The 18,184-nt window shown below is 43.3% G+C and overlaps 1 protein-coding gene across 4 annotated transcripts in view; it reads left to right on the top strand.

Annotated features, from left to right (window-relative positions):
* PHIP (PHIP subunit of CUL4-Ring ligase complex) overlaps nt 1–18,184 on the top strand; it is a 309,729-nt gene that overhangs the window by 135,594 nt on the left and 155,951 nt on the right. For all 4 annotated transcript variants that reach the window (XM_048845170.2, XM_048845168.2, XM_048845171.2 and 1 more), the window contains 2 exons: nt 10,517–10,670; nt 13,067–13,201. In XM_048845170.2, coding sequence (XP_048701127.2) covers nt 10,517–10,670; nt 13,067–13,201 — 289 coding nt within the window. The remainder of the gene's footprint in view (nt 1–10,516; nt 10,671–13,066; nt 13,202–18,184) is intronic.

Genomic DNA, 18,184 nt, shown 5'->3' with positions numbered 1-18,184 from the left:
CATTGTCCCCGGAGGAAGGCTCGTTGTCAGACTCGGAATTGGAATCATATCCCTAGCTGATGAACTGTTCCCAATACCCCCCTCCCCAGTCACCCTTATTTGGCTGTGGATCCAGGCATAGCAGTACCACCGAGCGCTTGGCACAGTGGGCATCATAGGTACTGGAGCTGGGGGTGCTGCTGCATCCCCTAGCTTGAAGTGGTTTCCATTATATACAGGATTTACAGTTTGACTCAATGGCTCTCAGCACCCCCACTATAAAAATAGTTCCAGCACCCTTGGTGGGCACTGGCCTATGCAGATGCAATGACCATTTTGGAACTCCTGGGGTTTTTCGCCAGATGCTGGGCCCCCTTCCAGGCTCTCATACTCGGTGGTCTTGGAGAGGAGAGCACCTCCGTCCCATTGAGCAGAATCCGATCCAGACTGCGGTACCAAGAATGGTACCGGTCCTCAGGACCGGATTGGTGCAGAAAGAGAAGAGGAGGACCCCCTGCCAGTGCAGGTCTCCTAGTCATCTTCCCTGGATGAAGCTGTGGCAGGGGCAGGCTTGTCACCTTCCCACGATGACTTCATAGCTCATCAGTAGCTGTTGAAAAGAGTGACCTTGAACCTCGGGCTGGAAGTGGAGGTAGTTAAAGAATCCTCCCAGAGCCTGGTCGATATTTTGGCCCTGTTGAAGGTGGCTTTCTCTCTCTCAATGAGGCAATCATGGGACTGGTTAAAGCCCTGTAGCAAATTGCATCCTCCCTATCTCCCACATCAAAGAGAGCCAAAAAGCAGTATTTTGTTCGTGCTCAAGAGTATAAGTACTTGTACTCCCACCCCCCTCCTGGGTCCCTGATGGTCTCAGCGGCCAACAAGAGGGACAGACAAGGGCAACAAGCAGTGAAACCCTCCCCCCCCCAAGGCAAAAGTTTCAGTGACTAGAACTTTTTGGTAAAAAGGTTTATTCTACAGGGCGTCAACAGCTCTGCATCTCCAACCAGCAGGCATTGCTGGGGACATAGGACTTAAACGTCTGGGACTTGATGTTGAAATTCAAGAACTTGCTTCCCCAGGAGCCCAGACAGGAGTTCTCTGCTCTGGTAGCTGAGGGGAAGTCTGTAGCCAGGGCTTCCCTGCAGGCCACCCTGGATGAGGCAGATTCAGCAGATAGATCCATGGCTTCTGTGGAGGTCATGCCAGATGCTCTTGGCTCCAGTCCTCAGGACTGCCAACAGAGGTCCAGCAGTCCATTCCGAACCTTCCGTTCGAAGGCACTTTGCTCTCCTTGGAGCAAATGGATGGAAAGCTCCATGGCCTGAAAACTCCAGAGCCACCCCCAAGTGCTTGGGTCTTTATGCCCCAGCATTCCACCTGTTTCTCAGCTCTGATGCCCCATCGGGACCTGCAAAAGAAAAGAAACAGGAGTTCTAGATGCAAGCAGCTGCCCCCATCCACCTCAGCATCCCTACCTGGCCCACCCAAATACATGGAGGCAGCCAAGCAGAACTTCTGACATCCAAGGTATTGTACCAGTTCGTGTACCACTGCATCCTGTCCCCCTTTTGTTTTTGGACTCCCTGTCCCACTTCAGTTCAGTATGGTCTCTTACAATCATAGACTGCTGGTGCTGAACACTGTGGAAAGGGGTTATACACTCCAGTTTATTTTCACCACCCCACAACTCCTCCCTCCACATCCCTCTTTCGGGACCCTTCTCAGGAGCAGCTTCTGGCCCAGGAGGTGCAAGCCCTCCTCCGAGTGGGACTCAAAAGGGAAGGGATTTTACTTATGGTATTTCCTAATTCTAAAGGCCAAGAGAGGCTCTCTGATCCATTTTAGACCCATACCAGCTCAATGGCTGCCTCAAAAAGTTGAAGTTCCACACGGTGTCCCTGGCCTCCATGATCTCCCTTGTACTGGTATGCCGCTCTCAACTTGTCAGATGCTTTCTTCCACATCTCAATTTTCCAAGGGACAGAAGTTTCTCAAGTTCATTGTAAACCAGACTTGCTACCAATTTATGGTTCTTCTGTCCAGCCTTTTGGCAGCACCGAGGGTTTTCATGAGAAGAAGGTTAAAAGTCTACCCGTACCTCCACGACTGGCTGGTCAAAGACTGGGCCTAGGCCCAGGTGGAGGCAAGTATCCACCTCATACAGTCAACCTTTCAGTCACTGGGCCTGCTTATAAACGAGCATAAGTCTACCCATGTCTCTGTACAGAGGCCAGAGTTTATCGGGGTGGTGTTTGATTCCTCTCAGGCCAGGGTTTTCCTCCAGAAGCTTATTTCCAGATAATGGTGTGATTAGTAGCACAGGTCAAGGCCCACCTGGTCATGATGGCCCATTTCTGCCTCATACTGTTAGGCCACATGGCCGCATGCATATAAGTGCATGCAGCATGCGAGGCTATGCCTCAGACCCCTTTAAGCGTGGCTGGCCTGGGTGTCGCCATTAAAGAATCCGCCCAAAGAATCCATCAAGTCGCCTTTACCTGGATTCAGGGCAGGAACTGTGAGCACTGGTCTTTGACTCCCTCAACTGGTGGAGGGATTCTCTGTCGGTTTGCTCAGGCGTCCCCTTTGCCAGACCCCAACTCTCATTATCCCTAGTTTGCATTTGACAGATCTAAGGTTGAGGGGGTGGGGACTCTCCTAGGGCACCTCAGGATGCAGGACCTGTGGTCCCAAGAGGAGCTCTCCATACGTATAACTTTCAGGGAGCTAAGAGCGTTTCGCTTGGCCTATCAGGTGTTCTTGTCCCACATCATGAACAAGAATGTGCCTAGTGTGCATAGACAATACAGCAGCCATGTTCTACCTCAATAGGAGGGAGGAGCTCACTCTTTCCCCCGTGTCAGAAAGCTGTCCACTTGTGGGAGTTCTGCATAATGCACTCCATCCACCTTAAATCATCTCACTGTCCGGGAGCTCAGACCGAGCTGGCAGATCACCTCAGCAGGTCTTTCTCCAGTCACCATGAGTGCTCCCTTTGGGCCGACATAGTAAAGGCAGCTTGCCAGCAGTGGGGGACTGCCTAGGTAGACCTGTTTGCGGCCAGGCAGAACAGGACATGTCACCAGTTCTGCTCCCTGCGTGGCCACAGACCACGGTCACTCATGGGCTCTTTTCCTACTCCCTTGGACTGGATACCTGCTCTGTGCCTCCCCCCAGATTCCTCTAGTGCACAAGGTCCCACTGAAGATCAAGCAAGATGGAGTGAGGGTCATTCTTGTAGTCCCAGCCTATCCCTGCCAACACTGGTTCACCACACTGCAAGGCTTTTCAGTAGCAACTCTGATGCCACTACCTCTCCTCCCGGACCTAATACCGCAGACCACGGTCGAATACTCTACCCAAACCTGAACACACTTCACCTGACAGCTTGGAGGCTCTATGGCTAAATCCTGAGGAGCTGGCTTGTTCAGAGAAGTCTGCCAGGTTCTGCTAGGTAGTAGGAAGCCCTCTACCAGAGTTACATGCCTTGTCAAGTGGAAGTGTTTTCCATTTATCTTCCCAGCAAGGTCTCTCGCTCACACAGGCATCTGTGCAGGCTGTTCTGGAGTATTTGCTGCATCTGAAACAGGAGTGTCTGGCAATTTCATCAGTTCAAGTACACCTGTCAGCGATTTCAACGTTCCATGCCCTGGTGGATGGCCAATCTGTTTTCTCCCATGAGATGACCATTCGTTTTCTCAAGGGCCTAGAAAAACGATACCCTCAGATTCGGGAGCCAGTTCTCCCATGGGACTTGAACCTGGTCTTGTCAAAACTCATGGGACCCCCAGTTTGAGCCACTGGCAACATGCCCTATGCTGTATCTTTCTGGGAAGGTCGCCTTTCTGGAGGCTATCACTTCAGCCAGGAGAGTCTCAGTGATCAGGGCCCTTATGTCAGAACCCCCATACACCATCTTCTTTAAGGACAAGGTATAGCTTCGCTCTCACCCTGTGTTCCCTCTGAAGGTGGTTTTGCAATTTCACAGTAATCAGGCTGTTTTTCTGCACTTTTCTTCCCGAAATCCCACGCAAACAGGGAGAAGCAACATCTCCACGCCCTGGGTGTTAGATTCACCCTGGCATTCCACATTGAGAGGATAAAACCATTCCGTAGATCCACACAGCTCTTTGTGGCAATTGCGGACAGGATGAAGGGCCTTCCTATTTCAGCTCAGAGGATCTCATCCTGGGTCACATCATGCATTCTCATGTGCTATAAACAGGTGGGGGTCCCGTCACCGGCTATAGTGACATCCTGTTCTACTATGGTGCAAGCTTCCTCAGCAGTGTTCCTGGCCCAGGTGCTGATCTAGGACATCTGCAGAGTGTCAACTTGGTCATGGGTACATATATTTTCTTCCCACTACGCCATCACCCAGCAAGCTAGAGATGATGCGGGGTTTGGTCAAGTCATGTTGCCGTAAGCATGTCTATGAACTCCGATCTCCCATCCTGTAGTACTGCTTTGAAGTCACTTAATGTGGAATGGACATATGCAAGTACTCAAAGAAGGAAAAAACGATTACTAACCTTTCTGTAACTGTTGTTCTTCAAGATGTGTTGACATGTCCATTCCATGACCTATCCTCCTACCCCTCTGTTAGAGTTGGCTGGCAAGAAGGAACTTACAGGGTGTGGGGCTGGCCGGACCTCTTATACCAGTGCTTGAGTGTGTGGCACCAGAGGGCACTGGAGCTGACCCGACGGGTACCACTGAGGGAAACATTTTTGCCAGCTGTGCTTGCGGTGCACACATACCTAGCATGGCATGGACATGTGCAACACATCTCGAAGAACAACAGTTACTGAAAAGTTAGTAACTGTTTTTTCACTTCTCTGGACTGTCAACATGCTTACGTCCATGTGGCCATTCTGCTGAGTCACAGGAATTATCTTCAGAGGCAGGAGATCACCACTTTTAGTACACAGTACTCCTGTTATGCCCTCTGGGTCATCGCCAAATGCATGGTGGTGGTCATGGCATACCTCAGGAAGAAGAGAATCCACTGCATACTTGATAGCCATTACCTTTGCCAGTGGTCTCTGCCTAGACCATCTCTATATGGATAACGTCTTGCATCAAGACTGCTTATGAGATAGTGTCAGCCATACCTCCTCAGCACATACGGGTGCATTTGACGAGAGCACAGGCAACATCGGTGGCGTTCCTCAATGACATTTCCATATTGGACATTTGTAGGGTGGCCATGTGGTCGTCTGTACATACTTTTACAGATCATTATGCGATCTGTGCTGCTTCCAGAGCGGACGATAATGTCAGAAGAGCGGTCCTGCAGTCCTTACTCAGGTCAACTCCGAGCCCTACCTCTGAGTGGGAATACTGATTGCTAGTCACCTACTTGGAATACACGTCTGCATCTACTCGAGGAAAAAGAAATGGTTACTTACTGTAAATGCGGTTCTTTGAGATGTGATGCAGATCTGTCCCCTCTGCATCAGAGTCTTGCCCTGGATGTTCAGTGCAAAGGAACTGAGAGGGGGTTGGGGCAGTGCTGCCTCATATAGCTAGGGGAGGGGCAACAGGCTCAAGACATGAGCACCGCCCCTCTGTAGGTACTGCTAGGCAAAAGTCTCCGGTTCCGGCACCTCCCCTCCCCCCCCCCCACACACTTTGAATATAGTCTGCATCACATCTTGAAGAACCACAGTTAAAGTAACCATTTCTTTCCTCTTACTACGTGTCTTAAAAACACTTTCTGTTCTTGGCACTTCCTTTTGACCTTCAGAGTACTTTCTTAGATTATTCTAGTGTGTTTTGGGTTTTTTTAATGGTCTGGCTACCATTTTTGTTCTCTGATCTGGCTGATTTAAAAACATCCTATCACCAAACTTCAAAGGATATTCTCCATTTTACAGTTTCTTGACAGCATAATTTTGTAATTATTAAACAAACACCTTAATCTGCCACGCAGGACCAAGTTTATTTCTGATCCCCAGTTTTTGACCTGTTAAAGGTTAGTACTGTTAGCAGAGGGAGAGATGCTTGAAAATCAAAGCCTTCAAACTTAAAATATTCCAGGATCCCGTTAAATGAATCTGGTTCAGTTTATACCGCATACATTTTGTGCTGACAAAGCACAGTTATCTTTTTTTCATGTGAAAAATCTGCAGGTATGGCCTGGTAATTTTACCTAGTGGGCAGCAATCCTTTCTAAATTCTGTCTAATCTGGTACTTTGCTTTTTCCAGTAATGGAAAAACATGACATTGTTAGGTGCATCCCTGGGTGGTAGCTTACCAACCAGGTTCATGATAGACCATAAGTCTTGTTGAGCTTGAAGAGTATATGTGTGAAGAATTTCTCAGGTTGGGAAAACAGTAACAGATTGAAAGCTTGACTGTCCATTAGTCTTCTGGAACTGAGAGTAACAGGCCAAGCCATTCAAGTCTGTCTTAGTCCCACATTCTATCTAGCATGAGACAACCAACTGCAATAGCATATATCAACATCAAGAGAGCCCAAAGAGCATCAGTTTTCAACCAAAAGCTCTAAATTTTCTACTTAACCTAGATAAATGTGATCACACATTACCTGAAACATATGTTTGAGGAAGACTCAATAGTCAGATGGACTGGCCGAGTTGTTAGTGTCTTCAGCCAGGAAAGATCAAAATTCCAGTGCTACAACAGACTTTCCTCATGTGACTTACTCCCAAGTTGGATGTCTTTGCACCAGCCATGAACAAATTCCAAGCTTGTGCTCCAGATGCCCTATAAATACATGTACAGCTGGCTGTATTTAGTGGATTGGACTCTGGATTTACCTATTTTTTTCCTGCCACTAATAGCTGAGTTTAACCATTAAAATAGAGGACCAAGACAAGATAATTCTTGTAACTCCTTCCTGGCTTAGGTGTCTTTCCTTACCTCATCTTCGAGAGGTAACTATGTTATGGGATCATTAAGCAATTTTTGGACTTACTGTATCAAGGTATCCACTGGGTGTGTTTCACTTAATCCTGCCATTGCAAGGGCCTTGGGCATTGATGGAATTTGGTGCCTCCTGTTCTCTGCCTGTGGGGCACACAATAATTTTGTCTCCTGAGGGCTGTAATCCTGTGGTCTAATTCTGATGGTTGGGTTTAGTGTGTGTGTGGCTGGATGGTGTTAGTGGCCTGTAATAAGCAGGGGGGCGGACTAGATGATATGGTGGTCCCTTCTGGCATTAGAGTCACAGAGTTTAAGGTCAGATTTAAACCCAAACCCATTTTGCCTCAAACTCACTGGAAGCTGAGTGGCTAAAGCTTGGGTTTGTTGCTACTCACTGGATCTTATACTTGTATTTTTTAAATCTAGAAAAGAATCTATATCTAACAGTAGAATGCCCAGAAGGCAATCTCTTCCTGATGCCAAGCACTCAATCTTGATCTTCAGCAGGGATCCTAGAAATCCATTTGCCACAGAAAAACACAGAATTTGCTTTTTTACAGAGAATCTTTAGTTTTTACATTTTGTGAAAAAATAAAAACACACATTAACAATTAACTAAATTTTACTGCCTATTCCTAACAAGAGATGCCATCAGGTATTCTGGACTCAAAATTGGTTAATATGCTTCTAAGAGAAGGTCACTTTATATAGTAAAAAGAAAAGGAGTACTTGTGGCACCTTAGAGACTAACCAATTTATTTGAGCATGAGCTTTCGTGAGCCACAGCTCACTTCATCACATCTGATGAAGTGAGCTGTGGCTCACGAAAGCTCATGCTCAAATAAATTGGTTAGTCTCTAAGGTGCCACAAGTACTCCTTTTCTTTTTGCGAATACAGACTAACACGGCTGTTCCTCTGAAACCTGACTTTATATAGTGTTTACTACATAAAATGTTGAAAGGCCCATGGAGCTTTCTACTTCCCATAGTTCTTTTGTGGCGTGGAATACTAGGAGGAAAGACTAAGCTCTTCAAGGTCGGGGGTTGTCTTTTTGTAATGTTTACACAGTATCCCAATATGAGTAGGTCCTCTGGATGTTGTAATAAAGATTAAAAAATAAGTGTGAATCAATATTTGGAAGAACTCTTGCCAAATCCACTGAAGGTAAATTCTTAGAGTCACACTGCAAAAAATTTCTAAATAATAGGTAGCTGCCTAAAATCGGGAGAAAATAATAATTTGGTAAGGCTGTGAATTAATTACTTTAATATATCTGCCCCAGAGCTGTTGTTGGGGCAGGTGGAAAGATTCTAGGAATATTTTAAATTTTCTTCTCTGAGATGTAAATTTTTTTATGACCCAATTGGGTGGCTGGAACAGAGATGCTAGTACTATTTCCACAGCTTAAGGGTCTTTTAGAATTTTTTCCCATAATTCATTGGAAGGTAAAGAGATCTCAGTCTGTTTCATGAAACACATTTGAAAACTTGACCCTGAGAGATTCTTAAGGTTTTTGTTGACTATGATTTTTCCAATAATTATCAAAAATACTGATTAAACTCCCCAGAGAAACTTCTAGCTAGAGCACCTGGTAAGAGCGTGTGTTGCGTGACAAAATGAAAATCCAGGTAACTCTCCATTTTTAATGCAAGTCCAAATTCAGCCCTAGTTACACCTGAGCAATCCTACTGAAGAAAATGGGATTATACAGTTGAAAAAGAGAGAATAATTAGGCCTGGAGAACCTTTTTGCAAGGAATAAAGCACATTCTACTAGGAATCCAGTTTGACAGGCTCTCAAGTTGTCTGTACTAAATGAGTTGGTGATCCTTCTCTGTTCATTTTTTTTCATGGAGACATGTATATGCATCATTCAAATATAATCACAAATGCTCAGTAGTTGACAGAGAAGCTAGTGATCAAATAGGCATGGTTTTGAGATAAATTGATGCAAGCCAAGAGTGCCCTACAGATTGTCAGGACGTTATCTGTCACATGAATACATATAGAAAAGTTGTTTTCAAGATTCAGCACCTTTCACTATCACTAAAATCATTGTATTTTTATAAGGAAAGCTTAATAGGGCCAAAGTGCATCCTTCTCTTTTGAGTCCGCATAATGTCTTGTGACCTGTTGTAAACAAGAGTGATAGAGTTTAAGGCTAAACTCTCCAAAACAAAAACTTCAGTGTTAAGTTTTTAAAAAATGGCCTTAACACTCCACTCGTAAGCTACTCTATAGTAATAAAGTATTGTGTGTACAATGAAGAAAGTGTTTTGTTGAGAAAACAGATTTCAGTTTATTTAAGGTATTCTCTGGGAGTAGACAACATGATAGATCACTTAATAATTGCCTGTTCTGTTCATTTCCTCTGATGCACCTGGCATTGGCCACTGTCGGAAGACAGGATACTGGGCTAGATGGACTACTGGTCTGACCCAGTATGGCCATTCTTGTATTCTTACATGGAGTAAAGCATTAACAAATTCCTATGAAGCATCAGGGATGCCCACGGCTGCGGATGTGACTTTGGGCGGAGTGAGCAAGGGCTCTGAGGTGGCACCAAGCAATCTCTCTCTGACGTGCTTGGCTGGCTAATTCTTGCTTCTGGAATTGGGGTTTAATTGATAGCCATATGTGGGGTCCAGGAGGAATTTCCCCCCAAGTCAGATTGGCAGTATCCTTGAGTGTTTTTTGCCTTTGTGATGTTTGGGTGCGGGTCACCAGGTGTATCTGGTGTATACCTTATTTAATCATTTTCCTGCCGTTGTGGAAAATGTTGGCAACTTGTCCTTCCTATTCTCTGCCTGTGGTACATAGTAGTCTCCTGTGGGCCGTAATATTTTGGTCTCACTTTGGTTCTTGGGTTTAGTGTGCAGGTGCTGGGTGGTGTTGGTGTCCTTGTGATACACAGGAAGTCAGTCTGAATGATCTACTGGTCCGTTCTAGCCTTAAACTCTGAACCTTTTTACAAGAAAAATTAGACAAGGCTCTCAACAGTGGGCAAAATCCTGGCCCCATTGAAGTCAATGTGCATTTTGCCTTTGACATCAGGAGACTTTGGATTTCACCCATTGCCTTTAAAGTGAGGTTCTGTCCTAAAAATTACTCTATAAAAATGGTGTTACAGAGTACCATGTCTATTATCTCATAGATTTTCATATCAAATGGGCTCATTTGGAGAAAGTTGTCTTTTTCCTAGCATCAGCCCTACAGTCTCACCCTAAAGTCTGACGATCACGCTATGTTCTTTCTGTATTCGTAACCAATAACATAGGCTCTGCAGGCCAGACTGTTTGTTGTCTACCTGTGCAACCACTTTGTCTTCATATTTTGCTGTCTGATATATGTGTTGCTCCATTAACCTTAAATGGGTTTGCACCAGTATCAGAGGTCATCTGAAGATACAAATTGCCCAGGTGGGCTATGTATATAACATTTCCATCATGTACGTCTGATCTCTCATTTGTCCGTAGTATTGAAGAAACACATTACTTTTGATGATAAACCAAAACACAAAACACATTTTAAAATTTTTGATGAGTGAACCCTCTTTTTATCAGACAAGTTTCTTGATGCACCAAAGATTTTGGCTAACTCAGACTCATTATTTTGAAAACTCTTTTTTCTGTTTACTTTTAGACAAAGTGTACAAGGAGTAGAAGACAAAATCACAAAACTGAAAGTAACTATGGTGGCATGGGACCGCCATGACAATTCTGTTATAACTGCAGTTAATAACATGACTCTGAAGGTTTGGAATTCTTTCACTGGCCAGCTTATTCATGTCCTTATGGTAAGAAAAATAAGAGTGGCAGTTTTACTCAGTATACTGTAACTCACATATCCATCATAGATTTTTTTATAATATCTTTATAGATTTGCATAACAAGGCAGAAAGTTAAGGAAATAATTGCATACAGAAGAATTTAAAGCTAGTTGAATTTCTTGTGACTGTCAACCTAAAGTAACATTGTCAATGAGGATGGAGCTAAAGTAGTTCTTTACGTGCCCTCCTTGCAGAGACATTGTTTGTTTTTGAAATGATAGTTTCTAAATTTAAAATTTTAAATCTCTGTTATGTTTCTTTAAAATCATCTTTTGTAGGCAAGTATTAGCAGGCATCTGTTTGGGTTAGATTTTAATTTGTGTAGACAGAGTGCCATTGGTTGTGTGTTTGTGGGTTTTTTTGTTCAAAATTGGCAAGGCTTTTTATGGTGGCCTTTAAGTAGAAGGAAGATATGGGTGAGCTTTTTGCTGACCTCCAGATATAGCATTCACTTCCAGGTTGAAAAATAAGATGGAAGACCCAGATATTCCTTGAATAGAAGATGCATAATTGAAGTATTAATTAAGTACATTTTCATAGTAATGTACTTTTGTCTATATACAAATACAAGTTGTATAGGAAATCAAGGGGAGTCGCAAGTGATACTAAATTACAGATTAAAATGAATATAATTGAAACTTTGATAGGATGATTCCCATCATTAGAATGTCAGCATTAAACAAAATGTCTTCCTGAGGGTATGTGGGAAACCCCACAATCATGGCAAAATTTTAGAAACTTAAGTTTTTTTTATTGAAGTAGTAGGAATGGCACCTACATAGAGAAATATTACATACCTTTATATATAATTACTGAATTTAGACTTAAAATTCTGCAGTTATGTGGACACTTGTGGTTGAAGAATGAAGAAGATTGATAAACTTTAAGATTAAAATGAATGGTGCCTAATGCATTTTAGTCACAGGGTAACGTTAAGCAGGGGAAAAAAATGGGGACAATATGGACTTTTCAGTTGCAAAAATACATGCGATTTGTGAACAGTGATATTTCCCTAGTCTGGTTGGAGGAGATTCAGAATAATAATCCAGATTAGGATCTCTGCTCCAGGGAGCCTTAACATTTTTGTTTGACCACATTTTTACTAGATTCTCTCATGGACCATCTGCTTTTCCAGCTATATTTGCATAACATCCCTGTGGTAACTACAGCAATTGTGTATTTGAAAAACTATTAAGTAGTGTATTTATAGTTGTCTTTTAATACATCTTTTTATCAGAAAATAAGGGGAGGTGAATACCATTGCTAGCTCTCCACTCACCACCAGTTACTAATATCTAAATACATACATAAAATATATATGTGTATACAGACACATTCATAGAGACCATCAGAGCACCTTCTATGTCAGCTGAACGAGCTTGCAGAACAACACAAGTTTGTTTCTCTCGCCTAGAGTACTTGGGGCATCTGCTGTCCGAAGAGACTCTTGGACCCAGAAATTGAACCTGGGTTTCTTATGCAGTATTTCAGGGCACCAGTCACAGAGCCACCAATTTCCGTCTTTTCCTGCAGTGAACATATCTTTTTCAGGTTCTAGACACCATTTGCCATAAAATAAAAAGTAGTTATGTAAAACACTGGGTCAGCAGCTGCTCCTCAACCCAAAATTAAAAAATACAAAATTGAAACTCGAGATCAGTACCCATATCTTAACACAAATATCAGTTCTTATCATGACCTTATCGTTCCTTAGGCATGAAAAAATATGCACATATTTAATTTTACTACCTTCCTGTTCTGCATTAAAATTAGAGATTTTTAAAAAAATCTTAATGACAAAAGAAGTAGCTCCTGCATATAATTTCATGCCATTGTTGAAAGGAAATGCTTGGCACTTGTTAAATGGATTTCTACTTTTAGGGTACTAATTCTTTACATAGCCTAAAATCATATCCTAATTACTGAACTAGTTCTTTACTAGATGTTTTTGGAGCAGTTGCACATATAATGTAGAATGAACCCTCAAAAGGTTAAAATTGCTAAAATATGAGTCAGAGTTTTTTAAAATGTCATTTCCAGCCCTCTGGGCTTCTAAATTCATTACAAAAATGTTGATAGTGATTTAACTGATAGTTACACATTTCTATTTAAAATTGTCACTGAAGAAAGAGAAACATATAATATAAAGATACAACAAATTTATGAAAAGCCACCCAAGAGAGTTGCCAAAACTGCTGTTGTACATGAGACATTTGTACAGTTTCTCATCATTATATCATTATTCAGATGTGTATACTGCAGATAGTGTAATAGTAGTAAGTATTTCTGTATGTATTTGTGTAACAGTCTTCTCTAAACTCTCTTACCAAATCTTTTAAAAAAAGATATATATTTTATTTCAGGGACACGAGGATGAAGTGTTTGTACTTGAGCCTCACCCATTTGATCCTAGAGTTCTCTTCTCTGCTGGCCATGATGGAAATGTCATAGTTTGGGATTTGGCCAGAGGGGTCAAAATTCGGTCTTACTTCAACATGGTAATTTTTCTATGGTTATTTGCTATTCCTGCACAAATATAAAGTACATTGCATTTTGGTGGGTGTGTGGCCAGGAGAGGAGGGAGCAATCCTGGCTACATTGATGTCAGTGGCCAAACTCCCATGGACTTCAGTAGGGTCGGGATTTCACTCATAACTTTTATATGAAGTTGCTTGAAATGATGACTACATTAACTGATGATTTTTCTTTGCATATATCAACGTGGATCCCACTGTATGTATGCATGTGCCTCGTACACACAAGATCAGAGTCTTTTTGAATGCCAGTGTCTGTCAGTGCTGCACATGCAACCTGTGACTCCCAATGCTCCTTTATTGGGGCATAAAGGGCAGTATGGCTGTGACCTTCCCTTAGTTCCCTCTTACTACTCATGGCAGTGAGATGGAAACTTCCAACCCCCTAGTTTTTAGCTCTAGCTAAATCTCTCAAAACTTTTCAAAATTCTTCAGAATGCTTCTGATATATGACCACCATGAACATCTTTGATCCATCTGGATTGAGTACTGATGATCAGAACTACCTGTATTCCCCACCCCCACTACTGAACCACCTCAATATGGTAGATTCAAAACCTGTGGGCTTCAAGCCCTACAAGTCCTGTGATGGACTAATTACTTAGAAACATGGACACAGCAGTCTTCTCTTCTATTTAGGAGAGTCCCACATGTTCAGTACACCTCTCTTTCATCGCAAGAACAAGTCAGTCATGTGATGCGTGGCTAAAGCTTCCCCTCCTGGGGTAATCTGTGAAGGTCTCCTCAGAGCCGGAGGAAATGGGCACCAGAGCACCAACAGCAGACAAACCAACTTAATCCAGTGCCCCATCCAGTAGACAAGCAACCCAAAAGGTCAGCATAGAGAAGACAATGCTGAGAAAAGACCTAGCATTGGCAACAGCACAAGTGCTCTAGTTTTAAAGCATGCTCCACTAGTTCCTCAGCCAACCCCATGTTCTGGGTGTCCCTAAGATTCTGACTAACAGAAACCGGGACTGGATGATGGGATGGATTACTCAAAAATGGCCCTATTCTGTTTATTTCCTCAGAAAATATCTGGCCCCATCCACTATCAGTAAGAAAGGTTACTAGGCTAGATCACTGGTCTGATCCAGTATGGCCATTCTTATGTCGGGGGCAACATTAAAAGCTCTGTCTTAGCCATGTTAAACTTGAACTAATGGCTGTACATTCACAAGGAGAAGTTGGAGAAAAACAGGCTGAGACTTTAATTTGGACAGGAGGAGACAGGTCAGAAGTAGAGAAGTAGATCTGGAAGTTGTCAGCATAGAGATGGTGGTTGAATTTATGTTTGTGGACGAGATTATCCAGAGACAAGGTGTAGAGGGAGATGAGAAGAGGACCAAGGAGTAAGCCTGTGGAACTCCCACAGAAAGTTGAAGAAGGGATGAGGTGGATTTTCAGGACACACTGAAGAAGTGATTAGAGAGATAGGAGAAGAACCGGGAGAGGACAGTCATGGAAGACAAGATTTGAAGAAGAAAAGCATAGACAACTGTGTTGAAGGAGGCTCACAGGTCAAGAAAATGAGGATGGAGTTACTGCTTCTGAGCTTTGGCTAAGCGGGGGAGATTATTATAAACTTTGGCGAGAGTGGTTTGGGTGGAGTTCAAGGGACAGAAGTACTGGAGAGGGTCTAGGTTGGTATTGGAACTCCAAATAGTGATTGTAGATATGATATTCAAAGGAAGAAGAGAGGTGGGGAAGTTGTGGAGGAGTAAATGGGGTCAAGGGTGGGTATTTTAAGATGGGAGAGACTAAACCATGCTTTTTTTGTGAGGGGAAAGAATAAGGGATGGAATGGGAATGGACCCAATGGAGATCAGGAGATGGGTTGGGATGAGGTCACTGCAGCAATTGAAAGGGTTAGATGAGAAGAATAGCTGAGATACTTCTGCATCTGTGACAGGGGAAAAGGCAGAGAGAGTTGCTGGTGGAAAGTGGAAAGTTCACGTTGTATTTCGTCACTTTTTTCTTGGAAGAAGTCTGTGAGGTCCTGTACGGAGAGAGAAGCAGAGGCAGGAGCAGGGAAGATTTGAGGAGTGAGTCAGTAATCAGATGAGAAGTAGTCAATGCTGAAGGACTGGAAGTCGTGGGAAGTCTGAGTGACGGGTGAAGGAGGTGATGGATGATGCTGAAAGGAGCTAGGTGATTGGAGAGGGGGATTTCAGCAACAGAGGTCAGAGAGAGCACAGAGCTTGGTGGAGATCAAATTGAATGGGCCTTCTCATAAATGGAAGAGTTGAACCAGGGCTGCAGGTTGAATAAAGAGGTGAGAGTGAGGAAATGTGCAGCGAAGGGGTTGCATGGCTCATCAACATGAAAGTTGAACTCACTGGTGATGAGAATGGGAGTTTGTGAGGTGAGGAATCAAGAGAGCCAGGAGTTGAAATCAGAGCGGCTGAAACAGGTAGAGAAGCAGTAGTAAGTCCCTCAAACAGGATTTGAGTACTTTTCACCTACCACCGTCTGGGCTCCTTGCTTGTGATGACAATATAGAAAAAATTTAAATCCAGTAAGAGTAGCTCTAAAGGCAATAATCCCAAAAAGCTAAAACTATTTGGGAAAAAATTGTTCTCCTCTGCTCCTTACAGCTGTGAGTGGCATATCGCCAGACTACTGGCCAAGTATGACTTTTTAACTTGGGACAGGGTTACTCCCTTTCTATTAAAGCTCCCACATGACAGCTGATGTTTCTTGCCAGAGATCACCTGCAGTCCTTATCGACCATGGCTGAGGTCAGTGTACTCCCCATCCAAGCCACAGTTCTGCCCCAGGACCTGCAAAAGCTCAGTGGCTGGACCAGGAGAATACAAGACCCCTTTCTCCCCTCCCCATTGGTGATGCTCATCACAGATGACTTAGGGACAAGTTGGGACTGCCCACCTGAACCATTTGTAGATGCAGATGATCTGGTTCCAGGATGATCTGAAACTGCATATGAACGTCTTGGGGCTCAGGGCCATCTGTCTGGCTTGTGTGGCATAAATGCCTGTCCTGCAGGACTCTACAGTGCAGATCTTGGTGGACAGTAAGTGCACAGTGCACTATATAAACAAGCAAGGAAGTGCTTGGTCATATTCTCTGCCAGGAAGCCATTCAGGCTGTGGACTTGATGTCATCACCCTGGGGTAACCCCACTCTCTCTACACCTTATAGGAACCAGCAGCAACCTGAAACTTCTTAAGCATGTGCACTATAACCAACCACAAATGGCAGACATCTGTCATGGAGGTGATATTTTGCTAGTAGGGGACTCTCCCAATAAATCTGTTTGCTACAGAGGACAAAACCAAGTTCCTGAATTTTTGCTCCAGTGGGGGTGTATGTATGTGTGTGTATCTGAATTTCTTACCAGACTCCTTCCTGCTGCAGTGGTCTCCAGGCCTCCTACATGGAGTAATCTCCAAATTCAGATGGGACAAGGCCACATTGATTCCAATAGGTCCCTACTGGTTGAGACATTTCTGATTCTGAGACTTATTGCACGTGTCCATTCAATCTCCAATCCATCTCCTGGTGTGGTTGTACTTGATATCTTAGTATCATGGTTAGATATTGCAGCCAGGCTCAGACATTGCACTTGACAACTTGAATGTTGGATGTATGAAAGCTACTGTCAGAGATTGTTCTCAACAGATGCAAGAAATCCTGATACGAAACAGGGAACCGTCTCCTAGGATGATCTAGCTATTCCTCCAAATGGAAATGGCTCTCCTTATGGGCAATCCAGCCTTATCTGGGCGCAAATGAGGCCATGTGCCCAATGATCCTTGACTATATGCTGCACTTCCTTCAGGCTGGGTTGGCTCTTAGTTCTCTCAAGGTTCACTTTGCAGCTGTTTCATGCTTGGTCTTTTCACATCCAATGGTATCCAGATTCCTCAATGGTCTCTGTAAAGCTGCAGCCTGGAGCCAACACACTGACATTAGTTAAACATTACACCTTTGACATGGCAGCTGGTTTGGGAGAATTTGTATGCCAAGTTTGGGGGAGTTGTACTTTAATCTCTGTTCTGCTCATATGGCTCTTTCCCACTCTCCAGAGTGGACACTGCTTGATAGTCATCTAGAGTGAGATAAGCACTGACACACACTTGAAGAAAGAACTTTTACGCTCCAGTAATTGAAGTTCTTTGACATGTTGTAATCAGTGTGGATCCCACCACCCACCCTCTCATTCTTGCTTTTTGGCATCCTTAGCTACAATGGGCTTTGAACTGTGAGGAAACTGATAGAGGATCACAGCTGCCATGCCTTTATGTCATCATAGAGGGGCAAGAGGAGGTACAAGGTGCGTGGGCATCCCTGACAGATGCTACTATTCAGAAGACTCTGATCTTGCATGCGTGAGGTGCCTGTGCACCTATAGTAGGATCCACACTGACTACAATATTTCAAAGAACCTCAGTTGCTGTAGAGTAAGTAACTTCTTTAATTTTCTAGGGCCTATGAAAATACATACATAAATATCCAAGAAATTGTTTGTGAGCACTTTCTGTGGTTTATAGTTTGAGTAAACAGTGATTGTGCCCACCACTTGGCAATCTCCCACTGAACTGCATATATCCTAAGCAGAGCAATTAAGCTAGCTTCTGAAGATGAACCTGAGCTAGTGTTGTACCAAGAAGAGGGACACACTTTTGATATGTTGTGCATATGCTGAAAGAGGTTAAACCCTCTTCCTTCAGGGTATGGTTAAAGTCTGATAGATAAAAAGAAAACATCTATCATCTTTAGATCTCACAGGAAATTCCTTATGTATACAGTTGAAGATGAAGTCAAACAAAACTACAAAAATTAAATTGATGTAACATACAAGGTCACAAATATAAATGGTGAAAAGTTAAAATTTATGCTTCTTACCATAAGATTAAAATTCAGCCCTGTTGTACATTCTGTATTTTATCATTTTAATTTATTTCTCATAAGAAGTAGGAAAAA

This window comes from Caretta caretta, chromosome 3 (assembly GCF_965140235.1).
Source record: "Caretta caretta isolate rCarCar2 chromosome 3, rCarCar1.hap1, whole genome shotgun sequence".
In the NCBI taxonomy this organism is placed as follows: Eukaryota; Metazoa; Chordata; order Testudines; family Cheloniidae; genus Caretta; species Caretta caretta.
Note: the sequence above shows the minus strand (reverse complement) of the source record. Positions and strands in the feature narration are given on the sequence as shown.